Genomic DNA, 16,846 nt, shown 5'->3' on the forward strand with positions numbered 1-16,846 from the left:
GAGCCGGTAGTAGATATGGTGGCTTTAGGAAGTATTCTAACTGGAGTCACTTTCCCAGATTTCCACAATTTGGCCGTGACCTGGGGGGCCAAGTTTCTCTGTGATGAGCTGGTAGTGGACAAAGTAGCTGTAGGAGGCATGGTAACTCGAATCATGTCCACAGAGGATTTCTGGGAAGTGGCCATGACTGGGGTGGCCAGGGTTATTTGTGATGAACTGGTAGTAGATATGGTGGCTTTAGGAAGTATTCTAACTGGAGTCACTTTCCCAGATTTCCAGGACTTTGCCGTGACCTGGGAGGCCAAGGTTCTCTGTGCTGAGCTGGTAGTGGATAAAGTAGCTATAGAAGGCATGTTAACTTGAATCACTTGCACAGAGGATTTCTGGGAATTTGCCATGAGCTGGGGAGCCAGGGTTCTTTGTGATGAGCTGCTGGTGGACACAGTGGCCACAGGAAATGTGCTAAATGGATTCACTTCCACAGGGGATTTCTGGGAAAGACTTGGTGGCTTAGTAGGTAGAACAGGTGATGCAGATTTAAGAAAGCTGCTTCCCTGCCATGGAATAAATGTCTTACCTGACCAACTCTTTCCTGAGCTTGTGGGAAGTTTGATGGATACAGATGGATGGCTGACTCCCTTCCCCAGGACTGAAGACTGAACAGACACGATCTCATGCTGTTCTGTTTCTTTCCCTGGAGGCAGCTGGCTGAGGCTGACTGAACCACTGGAACTGTGTGACATGGTGACTGGACATTTGGGTGTCTGCTGGACCAAGACCTCTGACTGAATGACTTCCCTCCAAGCATCTGTCTTTGGCCCAGGCAGAACACTATTTGAATGGTCACTTGTGAAGGAGTGCTGAGGAGACGCCTGTCTTTCACGTCTAAGTTTTTTACGTACACTTCTTTTACCAGAGATAAATGGATCATTCAGTGAGTTCATGAAGGGCCACTTTGTTGTCTGAGACTCATTGCCACTTTCATATCCAAATTCAAAATCATCTTTTGCCTTGTAGGTTGGCCAGAATGTTGGTTGTGAGTCATCATAGTTGTCAAACATCTCCCATTTAGCATAGTTCTGCACGTCCACTTCAGAAGGTACAGCCAAGTCACAGGGTCTCTGTTTCCATGTATCTACATAATTCCCTGCTTCAGAAATTATGAAGTCACAATTCTCACTTGTTTTACTTTCTTTGCTTTCTATATAAGACAATACTCTCAGCTCAGGAGGAGGTGGACCATGGGACAGCTCCTGCTGCTGGTTCAGGGAAGGTGCAGAATACCTCTGGAAGCTCCTTTTCATTGGGCGAGTGTTCATCTTTTGCTTGTTATAGAGCAGCTGGTTTGCAGTGCAGGCTACTGATACAGAAGGATCAAGACACAGCGGTTCCGCCGTAGCTAACATCAGCTGGCTCTCAAGCAAAAGTCTGTCTTCCTGGGTCCACGTCTGGTCATCGCTGGTCATGGACTGCACGTCGCAGGCTAACGTCTGCATCGTTGGGCGCAGGAGAATATGTCTGCTCTGGTAGCCTGGAGGCTCCCGACTGCACTGCCTGTAGTCCCGCACTTGGGCTATGACACATCCAGAGTGAAAAAAGTTAACCTGACACTTTTCCAGGACGTCCACCAGGGCAGGAGGCAGTTCTTCAGCGTCCAAGTACTGAAGCAACTCCCCTTCTTCATAAGGCAGTCGAACTGTCTCCGAATAGGATCCCTTTCCGCCCTCAAGCATCACGGAATATCCCTCCTTTCCGGGGTATAGGGTGACCGCTAAGCACGGCAAGGACTCTTTCCTGACGAGCTTCTCCAACAAGTTCACGCTGCTGCTTAATTCCTCCGCAGTCTCAGGCTCTTTCCCGCATTCTTCCACATAGAGGTCATACAGTTTCTCAAACAGAGACGCTTCCCCACTCGGGGAGCCTTTCCTTTCAGGAGGACTCTGCTGGGCACTTGCAGTGACACAGTCCACAAGATCCAAAGCTTGTTCTAAAGACCGCTGCATGATGGGGCAAAAGGGGTCCTAAAGTGAAGGGAAAATGCAAGTACCTTGAGGAGCTGGATAAAAATGGTGTCTTTAATATAAATAGATAGTTCTGCAAACTGTCCCAACTCCACAGTGGAGCCACCAGCTTAACTTCAAAATTGATCCCAAGAAACCCGCCAGCAATAAAAGAAGTCACAGAATTCTTGGAAGTCTCCGAAAATACCTGTATCTGTACAGGGTGTAGTCTCCAAACTGGGCCTTCAGTCGTTGCCCTTGGCTACGCCGCTGGAAGCTGATGGGGAGGGGATCAAGCTACATAGTCATTGTGCGCATGCGCTTGCGCTTGCTGCGCTTGCGCTTGCGCTTGCGCTTGCGCCTGCCTTACGTGGGCTTGCGTGCTGCCTCAGGCTATACCTTCCCCTCCTCCTGGCAGGGGTGTTAGGTGGTCTGCACTTTCTGTTCCTGCACTTCTTCTTGCGGGGCTTGTGCTTCCTTTTGGCAAGTAGGGCCAGGAGGCCGTGTCTAGTCAATGCAGTTTTACAGGATAATGACAAAAACCATTTCTAGGAACCAATTTGGTGTCATCCTTTTCCCCATTTTCTTCTCATAAAACAAAGAACAAAAAAAAAATTACAAATATAATTATGTTCTGTGTGCTCTCCTTTTCCCCATAAAAAGCGTGTGTTCAATCAGCAGCTACTTTTGAGAATGAATTACAAGGGAAGTCATCTGCTGAGACTGAAATAATAGGATCAATAACAAGTGACTTTCCATGTAGGAGTTAACAGTTTCCTTGGTGAGGCAAACAAGGAATGAGATAAATAGAATGCACCACAATTTATGGACTTGTGGGCATAGTGATAAAAGGAGGAAGTGCTAAACATGGAGAAGTGAGAAAAACTATTTCCAATGGAAATAATAGTTGAACCTTCCTAAAGGATGAATAGAAGTTATCAGACAAATAAAAAGATTCAAGTCGTGGCAGTGATGGAGTTAGGAGAGAAATCTATATTGGAGCTATGGGTGAGGATGTTGTCAAAATCTATTTGAGATTATTTTCCAGAGAATTCCCACCAAGAGTCAGGCATATTTCAAACTCACTCAAAATACAACATATCTGATGCTCCAGGAACTTTACAAGGCAGGCATTTTTACCCTCTTCTTTTCAAAGGAAGAACCTGACATTCAACCAATTTAAGTAATAGGCTAAAGGTTATAAAATGATAAGCAATTGAGGCAGGGAACAAATCCAAGTCTCTGACTGCAAAGTCCAGCCTTTTGCTGCTTCTCTATGAAACTACCCCTAAAAAGAGAGGAGCATCTGGAAGCATTGATAGGGAATTTGGTGATAGATGACCAATAGTATATCATCTTAAGAGGACATGCAAATTTTGTGGGGTTTTTTCACTAATGTAAAACATTAAATTATTTGTTTTTATGCAAAATTGATCATTATGAAGATGTCCCATTAAAGCCAGTCATAGATAAATACCAAGGATAATGAAAAAATTGTTTGGGAGATGGGTCGGGGGGAATGGGTGAAACAGGTGATGTGAATTAAAGAGTACTTTTATGATGGGTACTGAATAATATATAGAATTGTTAAATTGTTACATTGTACACCTGAAAATAATTTAATACTGTGTGTTAACTATATTGGAATTAAAATAAAAATTTAATTAAAAAATAAGTAATGGCAAGAGATTTGCCTTACCAGATATTATATCAAATTAAATGCTAATTACTGGTATGTAAGTTTCATGGGAGATAAGGTGAACAGTTGGATATCTAGGAAGTAATTCCCAAGACATACAGGAGTTTGTCATACAATAAGAGGGCATCACGTGTCAGTGGAGGAAAGATAAAGTTTTCACTCAGTGTCATTAAAAAGGAACCTGTTTGAAAAAAATAAGCTTTTTTCTATCTTACCATTTTTGTAAAAATAAAACAGTCAATTATGATACTATAAAAGTACTATAAGAAAATACTGAAAATTTTTAAAATATGTATAATTACAGCATAAAAAGGTCTTTCTAAAAGTTGCAAAATCCAGATGTTATAAAATGGTTGGTATAATTATTACAAAGAAATACTAGCCAATCTTCGTGCATTCAAAATAAAATTAATGACAAATAACTGACCAAAGATCTTTGCACTAGAAATCAGAATAAACAAATCTTAATATAAAAAGATCCTACAGCTCTGCCATACTATTTTTTATTCTCTGTTCTTATTTTTGTCCCCACCAGGTATCTTTATATGGATACCTTTATGTAATCACCTTAGTCCTCTTTTATCTTACTCAGATTTATACTGTTATGTCAGCTTTAAATATTTGAGTTCTCACCTATATGTGAATGATTCAGGTTACTCTGTACTCTTCTCTCCTTTCTCTTTGCATTTTTTAGGTGTGTAATTTCTATTTCATCAGAGAAAATAGCATTTATGTGTTATTCTTACAACCATAATACCTAATACTGCCTTTATTTTAGTGTTCAATCTTCAATTAAGTATGCTCACTACCAAAACCTCTCCAAATCCTTTACATTGTAACATTTTCATTCTCTATTTGCTGGAAGCATTTGTAGGTACAATATTTCCTGAGATTCTTTTTTTTTTAATGTTTAAAACCTTGCTGGTAATAAAATCTTGGCTTATACTCTGTCCTTTCCTTTAGATTCTTGAAATTGTTACTTTCCTATTGTTGGACTTTGTGTTTCCTTTTTTTTGAGTGACTTGGCCTTTTTTATGAAGGTTCAGAGGATGTTATTTTTATTTTATTTTATTTTATATATAGGATAGCTAACATACAGTGTTATGTTATTTTCAGATGCACAATTTGGTGATTCAACAATTCCATACATCATCCTGTGCTCAACTTGACAAGTGCACTCCTTAATTCCCATCATCTACTTCACCTGTTCCCCCACCCATCTTCCCTCTGGTAACCATCAGTTTGTTCTCATTAGAGAAAAAAAAAAGAATTGTTTGTTTCTTGGCTTGTCTCTCTCTTTTTCTTTCCCTTCCTCTTTTGTTTCTTAATTCTACATATGAGTAAAATCATATAGTATTTGTCTTTGACTTATTTCACTTAGAATTATATTCTTTAGCTTCTTCCATATCTTTGTACATGACAATACTTCATTCTTTTTTATGGCTGAATAGTAGTCTCTCTCTCTCTCTCTCTCTCTCTCTCTCTCTCTCTCTCTCTCTCTCACACACACACACACACACACACACACACACACACACACACACACACACATCTTTATCCATTCATCAGTCAATGAAAACGGGCTGTTTCGTATCTTGGCTATTGTAAGTAATGCTGCTATAAACATAGGGAGGCATGTCTCTTTTTGAAGTAATGTTTTATATTTGGGGGGTAAAACTTCACTAGATAGTGAGGTAGTTCTATTTTTAACTTTCTGCAGAGTCTCCATGGGGTTTTTCAAGTGACTGCACCAGTTTGCATTCCCATCACCAGTGCAAGAGTTTCCCTTTCTCCACATCCTCAACCCCTGTTGTTGCTTGTGCCTTTTGTTTTAGCCATTCTGACTGGTATGAGGTGATATCTAATTATAGTCTTTTTAAAGTTTACTTATGTATTTTGAGAAAGAGAGAGAAAAAGAGAGAGTGAGTGAGCATGCATGCATACCAGGTAGGGGCAGAAACAGAGGGAGAGGAAGAAACAGTGTGGAGCCCAATGTGGGGCTTGAACTCCATGAGATCATGACCTGAGCTGAAACCAAAACCTGGAAGCTTAACTGGCTGAGACACCCAGGTGCCCCACCATAGTCTTGATTTGCAGTTCCCTAAAATTAGCATTGTTTCATGTGTCGGCCATCTGAATGTCTTCATTGGAGAAATGTTTGTTTATATTCTGTCCATTTTTATTATTTTTATTGTTTTTTATTTTTTACAGTTTTTTTACTGTTTATTTTATTGTTGAAGGAGACAGAGGCAGAGCATGAGCAGGGCAGGGTCAGAGAGAGAGGGCGACCTGGAATCTAAAGCCAGCTCCAGCCTCTGAACTGTTAGCATAGAGCCTGGCACGGGGCTCAAGCCCATGAACTGTGAGAACATGACCTGAGCAAAAGTTGGAGACCTAATTGACTGAGCCACTCACGCGCCCTTCTTCTGTACATTTTTAAATTGGATTCTTTGTTTTTGGGTGTTGATTTATATAAGTTCTTTATATATTTTTGGTACTGACCCTTGATCAGATATGTCATTTGCGAATATCTTCTCCCATTCCCTAGGTTCCTTTTATCTTTCAAGTCTGCTTTGCCAATGCAGGGTCTTTTGTTATTTTTAAAGCATAATTGTTTTGATAAGGTATTTGTTGGACTTGACTATCCTTTCTCTTTTTTGCCTGGTATTTATTAGGTTCTTTTATTATGTAAATCCAGAATTTTTAAAATGTTTTTTATTTATTTTTGAGAGGCAGAGAGAGACAGCGCAAGCAGAGGAGGGTCAGAGAGAGAGGGAGACACAGAATCCAAAGCAGGCTCCAGGCTCTGAGCTAGCTGTCAGCACAGAGCCTGATGCGGGGCTCGAAACCAGGAACCGTGAGATCATGACCTAACCTGAAGCCGGAAGCTTAACCGACTGAGCCACCCAGGCACCCCATAAATCCAGAGTTTTTATTTCAGCAAAGTTTTCTTTGAGTGGAGTCTTAAATAAAAACATTTATTCTTTTCCTTTAATTCACTTTTATTTTTCTTTCAGGGATTTCATTTATAAGTATGCTGGATAATCTCTTTGTGTCTTTTCCATCACATTCTATCTAAACCTTTTGTATTTTTTTCTCTTTTCTATCATTTATAAGCCTGTGTTACTGGTGGTTATACCTGTTATAAATTAACTTTATTAATTTACTGTTGCTGCCATAACAAATTACCACAAACTTACTGTCTAAGAACAACACCCATTTTTGTTTTCTTACAGTTCTGTTGGTCAGTAAGCAGGGTAGGCTGAGTTTAGGATCTATCAAGTCAAAAGTCAAGGTTGCCTAAGCCAGACTTTTAACTGGAAGATCTAGGGAAGAATCCACATCAAGTGGCTAGCCAAATTTAGATTCTTGTGGTTATAGGAATAAAGTTCCCATTTTCTTGCTGATTGTCACCCAGAGACCACTCTTAGATCCTAAAAGTTGCTCCTATTCTTTGTCAAGTGTCTGCCTCCATCTTCAAGCCAGTGATGGCTTATTGAATCCTTTTCATGCTTCAAGTGTCTCAGACTTCATCTTTTGCTACCAGCTTGAGAAAGCTCTAAGCTTTTAAGGGCCCATCTGGAGAATATGGAATGATCTTCCCTATTTTAAGTTATGGTGCCATGTAACATATCATAACGAAAGGAGTAATAAGTCATTATACTTAAGCATGCTGAGAGAATAGAGTGGGTCATCTTTCACTGGCCATTTACAAATTCCCCTTACCACAAGCACCTTGTAATTTAGTCCTCATTCATTTTCTCTCTCCTGAATTTGATTAGCTCCTCTTGCGATTTGTCCTTTTCTGTTTGGACTTTTTTAATTTTATGATTCTTAGTGTTTTTCTAATTCTGCAATCACTTACTTAAGTATAAAATTTCTATTGGGGTGTCAAGTTAAAATTTTCCTCTGCTATGTTCAAGTGTGGATATGCATGTGTGCAGATGTGTCATCTTTTTCATTTTATTTAATTATTTTGAGAGAGGAGGGGGAGGAGCAGAGAGAGGGGGAGAGAGAGAATCCTAAGAAGTCCCAGTACTGTCAGTGCAGAACCCAATGCAGGGACTGAACCCATGAACAGTGAGATCATGATCCAAGCTGAGGTTGAGTTGGACACTTAACTGACCAAGCCACTCAGGTGCCCCTGTGTGCAGATGTATTTTACAATGGTTTTACCTGCTTAACTGATACTCATTTTTTGGCTTGTTCTCTCTGAACCAGCAATAGAAGACATTTTGGGGTGGGTGGGGTCGGAAGATCATGTGGTTTACTTGATTTCATATTTTAAAGCCTTCATTTGCTATTATTACCACACATAGATTTTTTCTTATTGTTGGTAGTGGTGGTAGTAGTTTTTAGAAAATGATATATTTTTTCACAAGTCTGGTTGCTTCTGATTCTTTGATACTATCTTGGTTCATTAGAGCCCCTTATTTTTAGTCAGCGTTTCTGTTAAGTTTCAAAGGACACATTTCTTCTCAAAGGTATCTCATTCTCTTCCTTAGAAGGGATGACCACTTCTGGTTATATGTTCTTTCTATGCTCCTTTCTTTCTTTCAACATTTATTCATATTTGAGAGACAGAGACAGAGCATGATTAGGAGAGGAGCAGAGAGAAAGGGAGACACAGAATCCAAAGCAGCTTCCAGGCTCTAAGCTGTCAGCACAGAGCCTGACATGGAGCTCAAACTCAAGAACCATGAGATCATGACCTGAGCCGAATTTGGAGGCTTAACTATCAGCCCCCCGATAACCAGTGCTCTAATATACCTGTTTGCAAAGTGTTTCCAAGTATTTGCCATCTCATACTTTAGTCTCAAAAGCTGTCTACAACTTAATAAAAATAAAATAATTAACCCAGGAGGAAAGAGTGGGTCAAAATGACAAAAGGAGGAATACAAATAACATTTAAGTATATGAAAAGACATTCAGTCTCACAAATAATAGAAATGTAAGTTAAGACTAAAAGTAAAGACCTGTTTTTACCTGTTAGATTGCCAAAGACTTAAACACTTTTTAGCTTATTTTGTTAGCTAATGGTGTGGGGAAACAGACAGCTGTTAAACATTGTTGTTGAGGATGTTAATTGAACCAATTCATGTGGATAACAACCTGGTACCAAGTTCTGACACCAGATTTGGCTTCAGGGTAGCTGGGGATCATAGGTGGGAATTTTCCACAATTAGCATATACTCATTAAAAATTCATGTACTTTTCCATTTTTTTTGAAAAAGTGCAACATTTCCTCTTTTACTTCATATACTACAGGACACAACTGCTAACTAGCACCCTGCTAGCACTATTTCATTCTGAGTACCACTTGTAACATAAGAGCACTCAAGAGGAATAGCAAGAACAAAAATCTTGGGAAATCCTGGCATTTAAGGGAACAGGAGGAAATGACTAAAGGCACAAAAGGAAAACCAAGAAAAGGCCATGTAATAAAATCTTAAGATGAATGGACATAAACAGTATTAAATGCCATATTGTGCTGAAGCTGAATAATGATTGAAAGTCAGGAGATTATTGATAACCCTAGTAACAACATTTTCTCAGAAATAATGGAGAGAAAATTCAGACCATAGTACAGAAAGGGAAGATCCTGTGTTGAGAAAATTAGAATAGTTTACAATAACCCTGAAAGATTTGTATTAGTGAAGGGAAAGAGCTAAGTTACAGGTAGACAGAGTACACAAACATGCACACAAACAAAAACTCCCTCTCTGTAAAATTTCTCAGTAATGCACTAAATAGTTCAGGTAAATATAAACATGTGCAATGGTAGTATCAATAGTGTCATTTTGGAATTTCAGGAAAGGATGTAAACCTTCATATAGAATGTTATTTGACAAACGAGAAACTAACATCCCCAAAGCCACAATTCAAATTAATGACTTATTCATGTTATGTGCTTTATACATTGTAGACATAATAAGTGCTAAATAAAGACATCAGTAACTACAAAGTCAAATTAGGCGGCAATGCTTTGTACAGTTTGTATCCAAATAAATCCGTATTAGTAAGGGAAACTAGAAGCCAGAAACAGTGACATAGCTCTTTCAAATTAGCCACCAAGGTAGTCAATTGCAATTGCATTTAATAGATTAGTGAACAAAGGGTTTTCAGACTGGGAATGATTACAGTACTGTTGTATAAATTGTGGCTTCAAGAAACCGCTCAAATAAAAGATGTCCAGTTAATCATTATGATATTCTTCATGTGTGTATGAAGAATAATGTGAGAAGGCTCTGCATTCTGATAAGATTGAATATAATGAGATTGAACTCCTCCATTCCATAAGTGTTTTCCTTTTCTGACTATTATCATATGGACTTTTAAAGGAAGAAGCAGATATTATAATTGGGATTCATGCATACAATAAAGCCATTTTCAGTTCTTGTGACAGTTGTTTCATATGAGAAGAACATGAGAAATAACCTTATAGTATTGACAGCAAAGTAGGTTTGACAGCTGACTGTTGCTGAGTCTCCTGTGTAATTATTCCACCTACCCTCTGGCTAGGGATAAGTGTGTTGCATATGACCCAGGCTTCTGAAAATACTGAATTTCAAAATGAATGTTCCACGAACACAGCAGTTGACAACTGCAAGCAAATATTTAACCACTCAGTTCTAGAATCCCATTGGTGATTCTTCCATCTAAAACCAAGAGCAAAGCTAATAATGGGCAAGCCCTCCTTCATGCTGTTTTATTTATTTATTTTTCTCCTTGCTGCTGCATCTAGGGATACCTTCCACTTTATGCCTCATGTCAACTGCAGCTCCTTCTGGCAATAATATGAGACAAGTTTAACTGAATTTCAGATGTATGGGACTTCAGTCCCAGAAAGGGCGTTCTCTTTATATTGAACTTTTCCATAAGAATGAGTAGTTGGATCTGGAGAACAGAAATGGAAGAAGACTGTATTCACAGTAGAGTAAGGAGATGAAATATAAAGGGCTGTCTGATTTATCTCTTTTATGAGGTGCTGCTGAAAAGGAGATTGAGCTTTTAAAAAGTGGGGACCTTGGTATAAATTCCATATTTAGCCAGTGGTGAAGTATTATGAGTAATGAAGCGTATGTGAAACAACATTGGGCATAAGTAAGAAGGTTCAAGAGATGTAATGAGGTTGACAGTCATCTAAGAGAAGCCATCACTGCACATCATAGTAACATCAGTGATACATGTTAAGTAGCTATTCGTCTGCTATAAAGTTTTGGATGCTATTTGCTTCTCACAACAAGGCTAGGAAATTAAGTATCTTTATAATTTTATGATCAGGTAACTGAAGTTCAGAGAAGACTAGTTATTTGTCCATGATCACACAGCATGTTAGTTGGTTCTTCTGCCCATGCAAGCCTCCTCTTCTTGTGTTTTTTTTAAATCATATTTGGTTAACATTAGACCCACTTGTGATTTGTTCTGAACACTTGGAATCCTGTCTCTAACATGACTGTATGGCATTATATTTTGGCAGTCAGTGTAGAGGATTTTATTGCTACATTTTTGGCTGACAAAAACTTTTTTTTAAATAGTTTATTATCAAATTGGTTTCCATATAACACCCAGTGCTCTTCCCCACAAGTGCCCTCCTCCATTACCACCACCTCCCTTCTCCTTCTCCCTCCCCCTTCAACCCTCTGTTCCTTTTTAGTATTCAATAGTTTCTCAGATACTCCGGTTTCTCTTCAGATTGTAGGTCTTTCGCCTGTTCAATAGTTTCTCATGTTTTGTGTCCCTCTCTCTCCCCAACTCTCTTTCCCCCTTCTCCTCCCCATAGTCCTCCATCAGGTTTCTCCTATTCTCCTCTTAGACCTGTGAGTCCAAACATATGGTATCTGTCCTTCTCCACCTGAGATATTTCGCTTAGCATGACTCCCTCCAGGTCCATCCACTTTGCTACAAATGGCCAGATTTCATTCTTTCTCATGGCCATGTAATACTCCATTGTATATATATATACCACATCTTCTTGACCCATTCATCATGTGATGGACATTTAGGCTCCTTCCATGATTTGGCTATTGTTGACAGTGCCACTATGAACATTGGGGTACCTATGCCCCTATGCATCAGCACTTCTGTATTGCTTGGGTAAATCCCTAGCAGTGCTATTGCTGGGTCATAAGGGAGTTCTATTGATAGTTTTTTTCAGGAACCTCCACCCTGTTTTCCAGAGCGGCTGCCCCAGTTTACATTGCCACCAACAGTGTAGGAGGGTGCCTGTCTCTCCACACCCTCACCAGCATCTATTGTCTCTTGATTTATTCATTTTAGCCACTCTGACTGGCATGAGGTGGTATCTCAGTGTGGTTTTGATTTGTGTTTCCCTGATGATGAGTGATGTTGAGCATCGTTTCATGTGCCTGTAGGCCATCTGGATGTCCTCTTTGGAGAAGTGTCTGTTCATGTCTTCTGCCCATTTCTTCACTGGGTTATTAGTTTTGTGGGTGTGGAGTTTGGTGAGTTCCTTGTAGATTTTAGATACTAGCCCTTTATCTGATATGTCATTTGCAACTATCTTTTCCCATTCTGTTGGTTGCCTATTAGTTTTCTTGATTGTTTCCTTTGCAGTGCAGAAGCTTTTTATCTTGATAAGGTCCTAATAGTTCAGTTTTGCTTTCATCTCCCTTGCCTTTGGGGATGTGTGGAGTAGGAAATTGCTGTGGTGGAGGTCAAGGAGGTTGTTTCCTATTTTCTCCTCAAGGGTTTTGATAGTTTCCTGTCTCACAGTCAGGTCCTTTAGCCATTTTGAGGATTTTTTGTGTATGGTGTAAGAAACTGACAAAAACTTTTTACATGATTGTCACATTATAAGCATGTTTGTATTTATAATGAAAAAATTGTTAGACCCTTTTTTAAAAAAGGTGAAAGATTTACATGATCTGAAGAGAAACCAGAGTATTAGACCCTTTTTAAAAAAATATCCTATTTTTGCTAAGGGAAGTAGTTAGATTGCTGGTATTTAAACCATTTTTTTCTTTTAGTTAATTGTATGTGATTCAGATTAATGGCTTGTCTTTCTAGTCAGAAAAATCTAAAAATTATTGATTGGAATTGATTCTAAAATTGCATAAAAATTATTGAAAAGAAACTAACTGGAATTTGCATATCATAGAGAATAAAAACACTTCTCCCTAAAAATACTTGATTTGCCTTTAAATTAAACTCACTGTTTAATTCTGCTCTTTTTGGTTTTAGAATATCAATAAAAGAATTTCCTCATAGATAAGAGATGTGAAAGTACCTTAATTTATTAAATGCACCATGTTTACACAGTGTTATTTTTACTGTTTGCAAATACATTACTATATAATTTGTTTATCTCTTTATTTTACCTCATGAAAGACTTTTAGGAATTTATGTATAATGTTGAGTATATTGCCTTAACCACTCGGCCACCTCGTCCCACATGTATAATGTTGACTAAACACTCAGATAGTTGTTCCCTAAACTACTGTAGTGGCCAGGATCTAGTTGGTTAAAACAAATGCATTCCAAATAGTTCAATAGGGGAAATTTAATATGCAAAACAGGTTATATATAGGGTAGAAGAGCTGAAATGTCATAACATGAATCATTCCAGGAGTTAGCAGAAGCAGGAAGCCACAGCCACCCCTCCGTCTGGAGGGAAGAAGAGAGGAAAGAGGTAGTATAACCAATTCCAGAACCTGAAATGACAGATCCTCTCTTGGAAGGATTCAACCTTGAAGTTAGCCAGGGAGAACCTGGTAAATGGAGCACAAATTTATGAGATACAGTGGTGAACAAGGCAGATAAACCTCCCGATCTCATGGTACTCACACTGTATGGAAGACAAAATATCTACCTATCAACAGAAATAAAATCAGGGAAATATCAATTAGTGATCATTGATAAGATAAATATAAAGCAGAGTGGTACAATAAAGACTTTGAAACCTTTATTGTTCTCATGGATTATTTATATTAATTTGATTTTTTAAACATTTATTTATTTTTGAAAGACAGAGAGAGAGACAGATCATAAGCAGGGGAGGGGCAGAGAGAGAGGGACCCACAGAATCTGAAGCAGGCTTCAGGCTCTGAGCTGTCAGCACAGAGCCCGATGCAGGGCTTGAACCCACGAACTGTGAGATCGTAACCTGAGCCAAAGTTGGATGCTCAACCGACTGAGCCACCCCGGTGCCCCATATTAATTTGATTTTTTAAACCTTGTATTGAAATATCATTTATCTTAATTATTGAGATTTTGGTACCCCCTCACTGCCCTCATGCTAGTTTTTTTGGGATGAGACTGTAATGTCTGACAGAATTCTAGTTATTTTGCTTGAGCAGCTCAGTGAATGGTGTTGGTATTAGTGAGATACAGATAAGCAAGGTCAAGGGAAGATTAGCTTTGAGAGTAAAGGTAGAGACTTATTTGTGGGGCACATTAGGTCTGAAGTAACTCTTTAGATTTCAAATAGGTATGATAAATAGGCAACTGGATATGTTAGTGTGGAGTTCAAAGAGAAGTCAGAGCTGGAGATACAAACACAGGAGGAGACAAAAACAGAAATATTTAAAATAGGAGGTTTAAATTGTGATTACATAGAGGAAGATGAGATCCCAGAATGCGTAAAAGTTTTTTTAAAACCAATGCCCTTATTGAGATATCATTCACATGCCATATAATTAATGCATTTAAAATGTATAATATAATTTTTTGATCATGCTAAAATAAACATAAAACTTACCATTTCAACTATTTTTGGTCATACATGTTAGTGGCATTACATACATTCACATTGTGGTACAATCATCACCATCACTGTTCATTTCCAGAAAATGTTTATCATTCCAAACAAATTCAGTACCTTTCTTTTTTTCAGATCAGGAGATTTCTGTTTTACTTTTGTCTGTATGAATTTGCCTATCCTAGGTATATAAGTGGAATTATACAATGTTTTTCCTTGTGTGTCTACTTATTTCACTTAGCATAATATTATTAAGGCTCGTCCATGTTGCATTAGGTATCAGAATGTCATTCTTTTTAAAGGCCAAATACTATTCTGTTGTGTTTATATACCACATTTTGTTTACCCATTCACATTCAGATGAACATTTGAGTTGTTTCTGTGTCTTGGCAGTGTTAGTAATACTGCTATGAACATTGATACAAAATTATCTGTTTACGTTCCAGCTTTCAGTTCTTTTGATAGCTAGGAGTGGAATTGCTAGATCACTTGGTAACTCTGTGTTTAACTTTTTGAGGAACTGCCAAACTGGTTTTCCATAGCAGCTGCACCATTTTATATTCCCACTAGCAATGCACGAGGGTTCCATTTTTCCCCACATCTTGGACAAAACTTGTTGTCTTCCATTTGTTTTATAATAGCCATTCTAGTGTCTGTGAAGTGGCATTATATAAAGTTTTTGTACAGTAGTCCTCCCTCCACCATTTCCTCTCAGTAAAATATAAACTTTATAAAAGCAAGCTCTTTGCATGTTCACTGATACCCAGCTGGGCCAGGCACAGTCTTTGTTAAACAAATATGTGTTGACTAAATGAATGAAGTTTAAATGCTCAATAAGTGATAGTTAATTGACTCATTTAATAAATGATGTTATACATTCGTCCCTATGTCATGTTGAGTGTTCTCTGTTGGGCTGAATGGCTTTATTTTGTTTTTATCAAATGGCATGCCTTTGCTCTGCAAAGGATAAAAGGAAATATACTGAATTTATACAGAAAGAAACTATCTCAATCCATTCCAGGAGAAAAATTGGTGAAAGAGTTCAAAAAGTGAAATTAGAGTGTTGTGGAAAAAGCAAGCAAGATCTCACATGTTACCTTCAAATTTGAGCACCAAGTTAATGGTGTGAACATGTTGAGTCAAGGGTGGTAGCCTCAATCTCTTTTTCAGGGAGCATTCCTGGCTTCCATTTCCTTTTCCTCCCAAACTCTCTTCGGTGAGGAATAGTTTTCCTGGATACAAACTTCCTATTTTGTCCCCTTTTTGTCTGCAGAAATCAGGCTTGTTTCTAAATATGCTAAGTACAAAGAGATCACTCTTTTTTTTTCTTTTATAGTTTATTGTCAGGTTGGTTTCCATGTATCACTCAGGACTCTTCCCAACAAGTGCCCTCCTGCATGCCCATCACTCCCCTTCCCTTCTTCCTCACCCCCATCACTCAGTTTGTTCTCAGTATACAAGAGTGTCTCATGATTTGCCTCACTCCCTCTACCCAACTATTTTCCCCCTTCCCCTCCCCCATGGTCCTCTGTTAAGTTTCTCCTGCTCCACTTATGAGTGAAAACATATGGTATCTGTCCTTCTCGGCCTGAGTTATTTCATTTAGCATAACACCCTCGAGTTCCATCCACGGCTACAAATGGCCAGATTGCATTCTTTCTCATTGCCGTGTAGTATTCCATTGTATTTATAAACCACATCTTCTTGATCTGTTCATCAGGTGATGGACATTTAGGCTCTTTCCATGATTTGGCTATTGCTGACAGTGCTGCTATGAACATTGGGGTACATGAGCCCCTATGCATCAGCATTTCTGTATCTCTTAGGTAAATTCCTAGCAGTGCTACTGCTGGATCATAAGGGAGTTCTAGAGTTAATTTTTTGAGGAGCTTCCACACTGTTTTCCAGTTTACATTCCCACCAACAATGGAGGAGGGTGCCCGTTTCTCTACATCCTCGCCAGCATCTATAGTCTCCTGATTTGTTCATTTTAGCTACTCTGACTGGCGTGAGGTAGTATCTCAGTGTGGTTTTGATTTGTGTTTCCCTGATGATGAGTAATGCAGAGCATTGTTTATGTGTCTGTTGGCCATCTGGATGTCTTCTTTGGAGAAGTGTCTGTTTATGTCTTCTGCCCTTTTCTTCACTGGATTTTTTGTTTTTCTGGTGTGGAGTTTGGTGAGTTCCTTATAGATTTTGGCTACTAGCCCTTTATGTGATATGTGATTTGCAACTGTCTTTTCCCATTCCGTCAGTTGCCTATTAGTTTTCTTGACTGTTTCATTTGCAGTGCAGAAGCTTTTTATCTTGATGAGATCCCAGTAGTTCATTTTTGCTCTTGATTCCCTTGCCTTTGGGGATGTGTTGAGTAGGAAATTGCTGCAGTTGAGGTCAAGGAAGCTGTTTCCTACTTTCTCCACTAGGGTT

The 16,846-nt window shown here is 38.8% G+C and overlaps 2 protein-coding genes across 2 annotated transcripts in view; one reads left to right on the plus strand and one right to left on the minus strand.

The window, feature by feature from the left end:
• LOC115283859 (transcription factor SPT20 homolog) overlaps window positions 1-2,003 on the minus strand; it is a 2,623-nt gene extending 620 nt beyond the window's left edge. The window contains exon 1 of the mRNA XM_029930303.1: window positions 477-2,003. Coding sequence (XP_029786163.1) covers window positions 477-2,003 — 1,527 coding nt within the window. The remainder of the gene's footprint in view (window positions 1-476) is intronic.
• The window catches only part of IL1RAPL1 (interleukin 1 receptor accessory protein like 1), a 641,707-nt gene that overhangs the window by 74,414 nt on the left and 550,447 nt on the right, over window positions 1-16,846 (plus strand). The gene's annotated exons all lie outside the window — the stretch shown is intronic.

Source organism: Suricata suricatta, chromosome X, assembly GCF_006229205.1.
Source record: "Suricata suricatta isolate VVHF042 chromosome X, meerkat_22Aug2017_6uvM2_HiC, whole genome shotgun sequence".
NCBI classification, from domain to species: Eukaryota; Metazoa; Chordata; class Mammalia; order Carnivora; family Herpestidae; genus Suricata; species Suricata suricatta.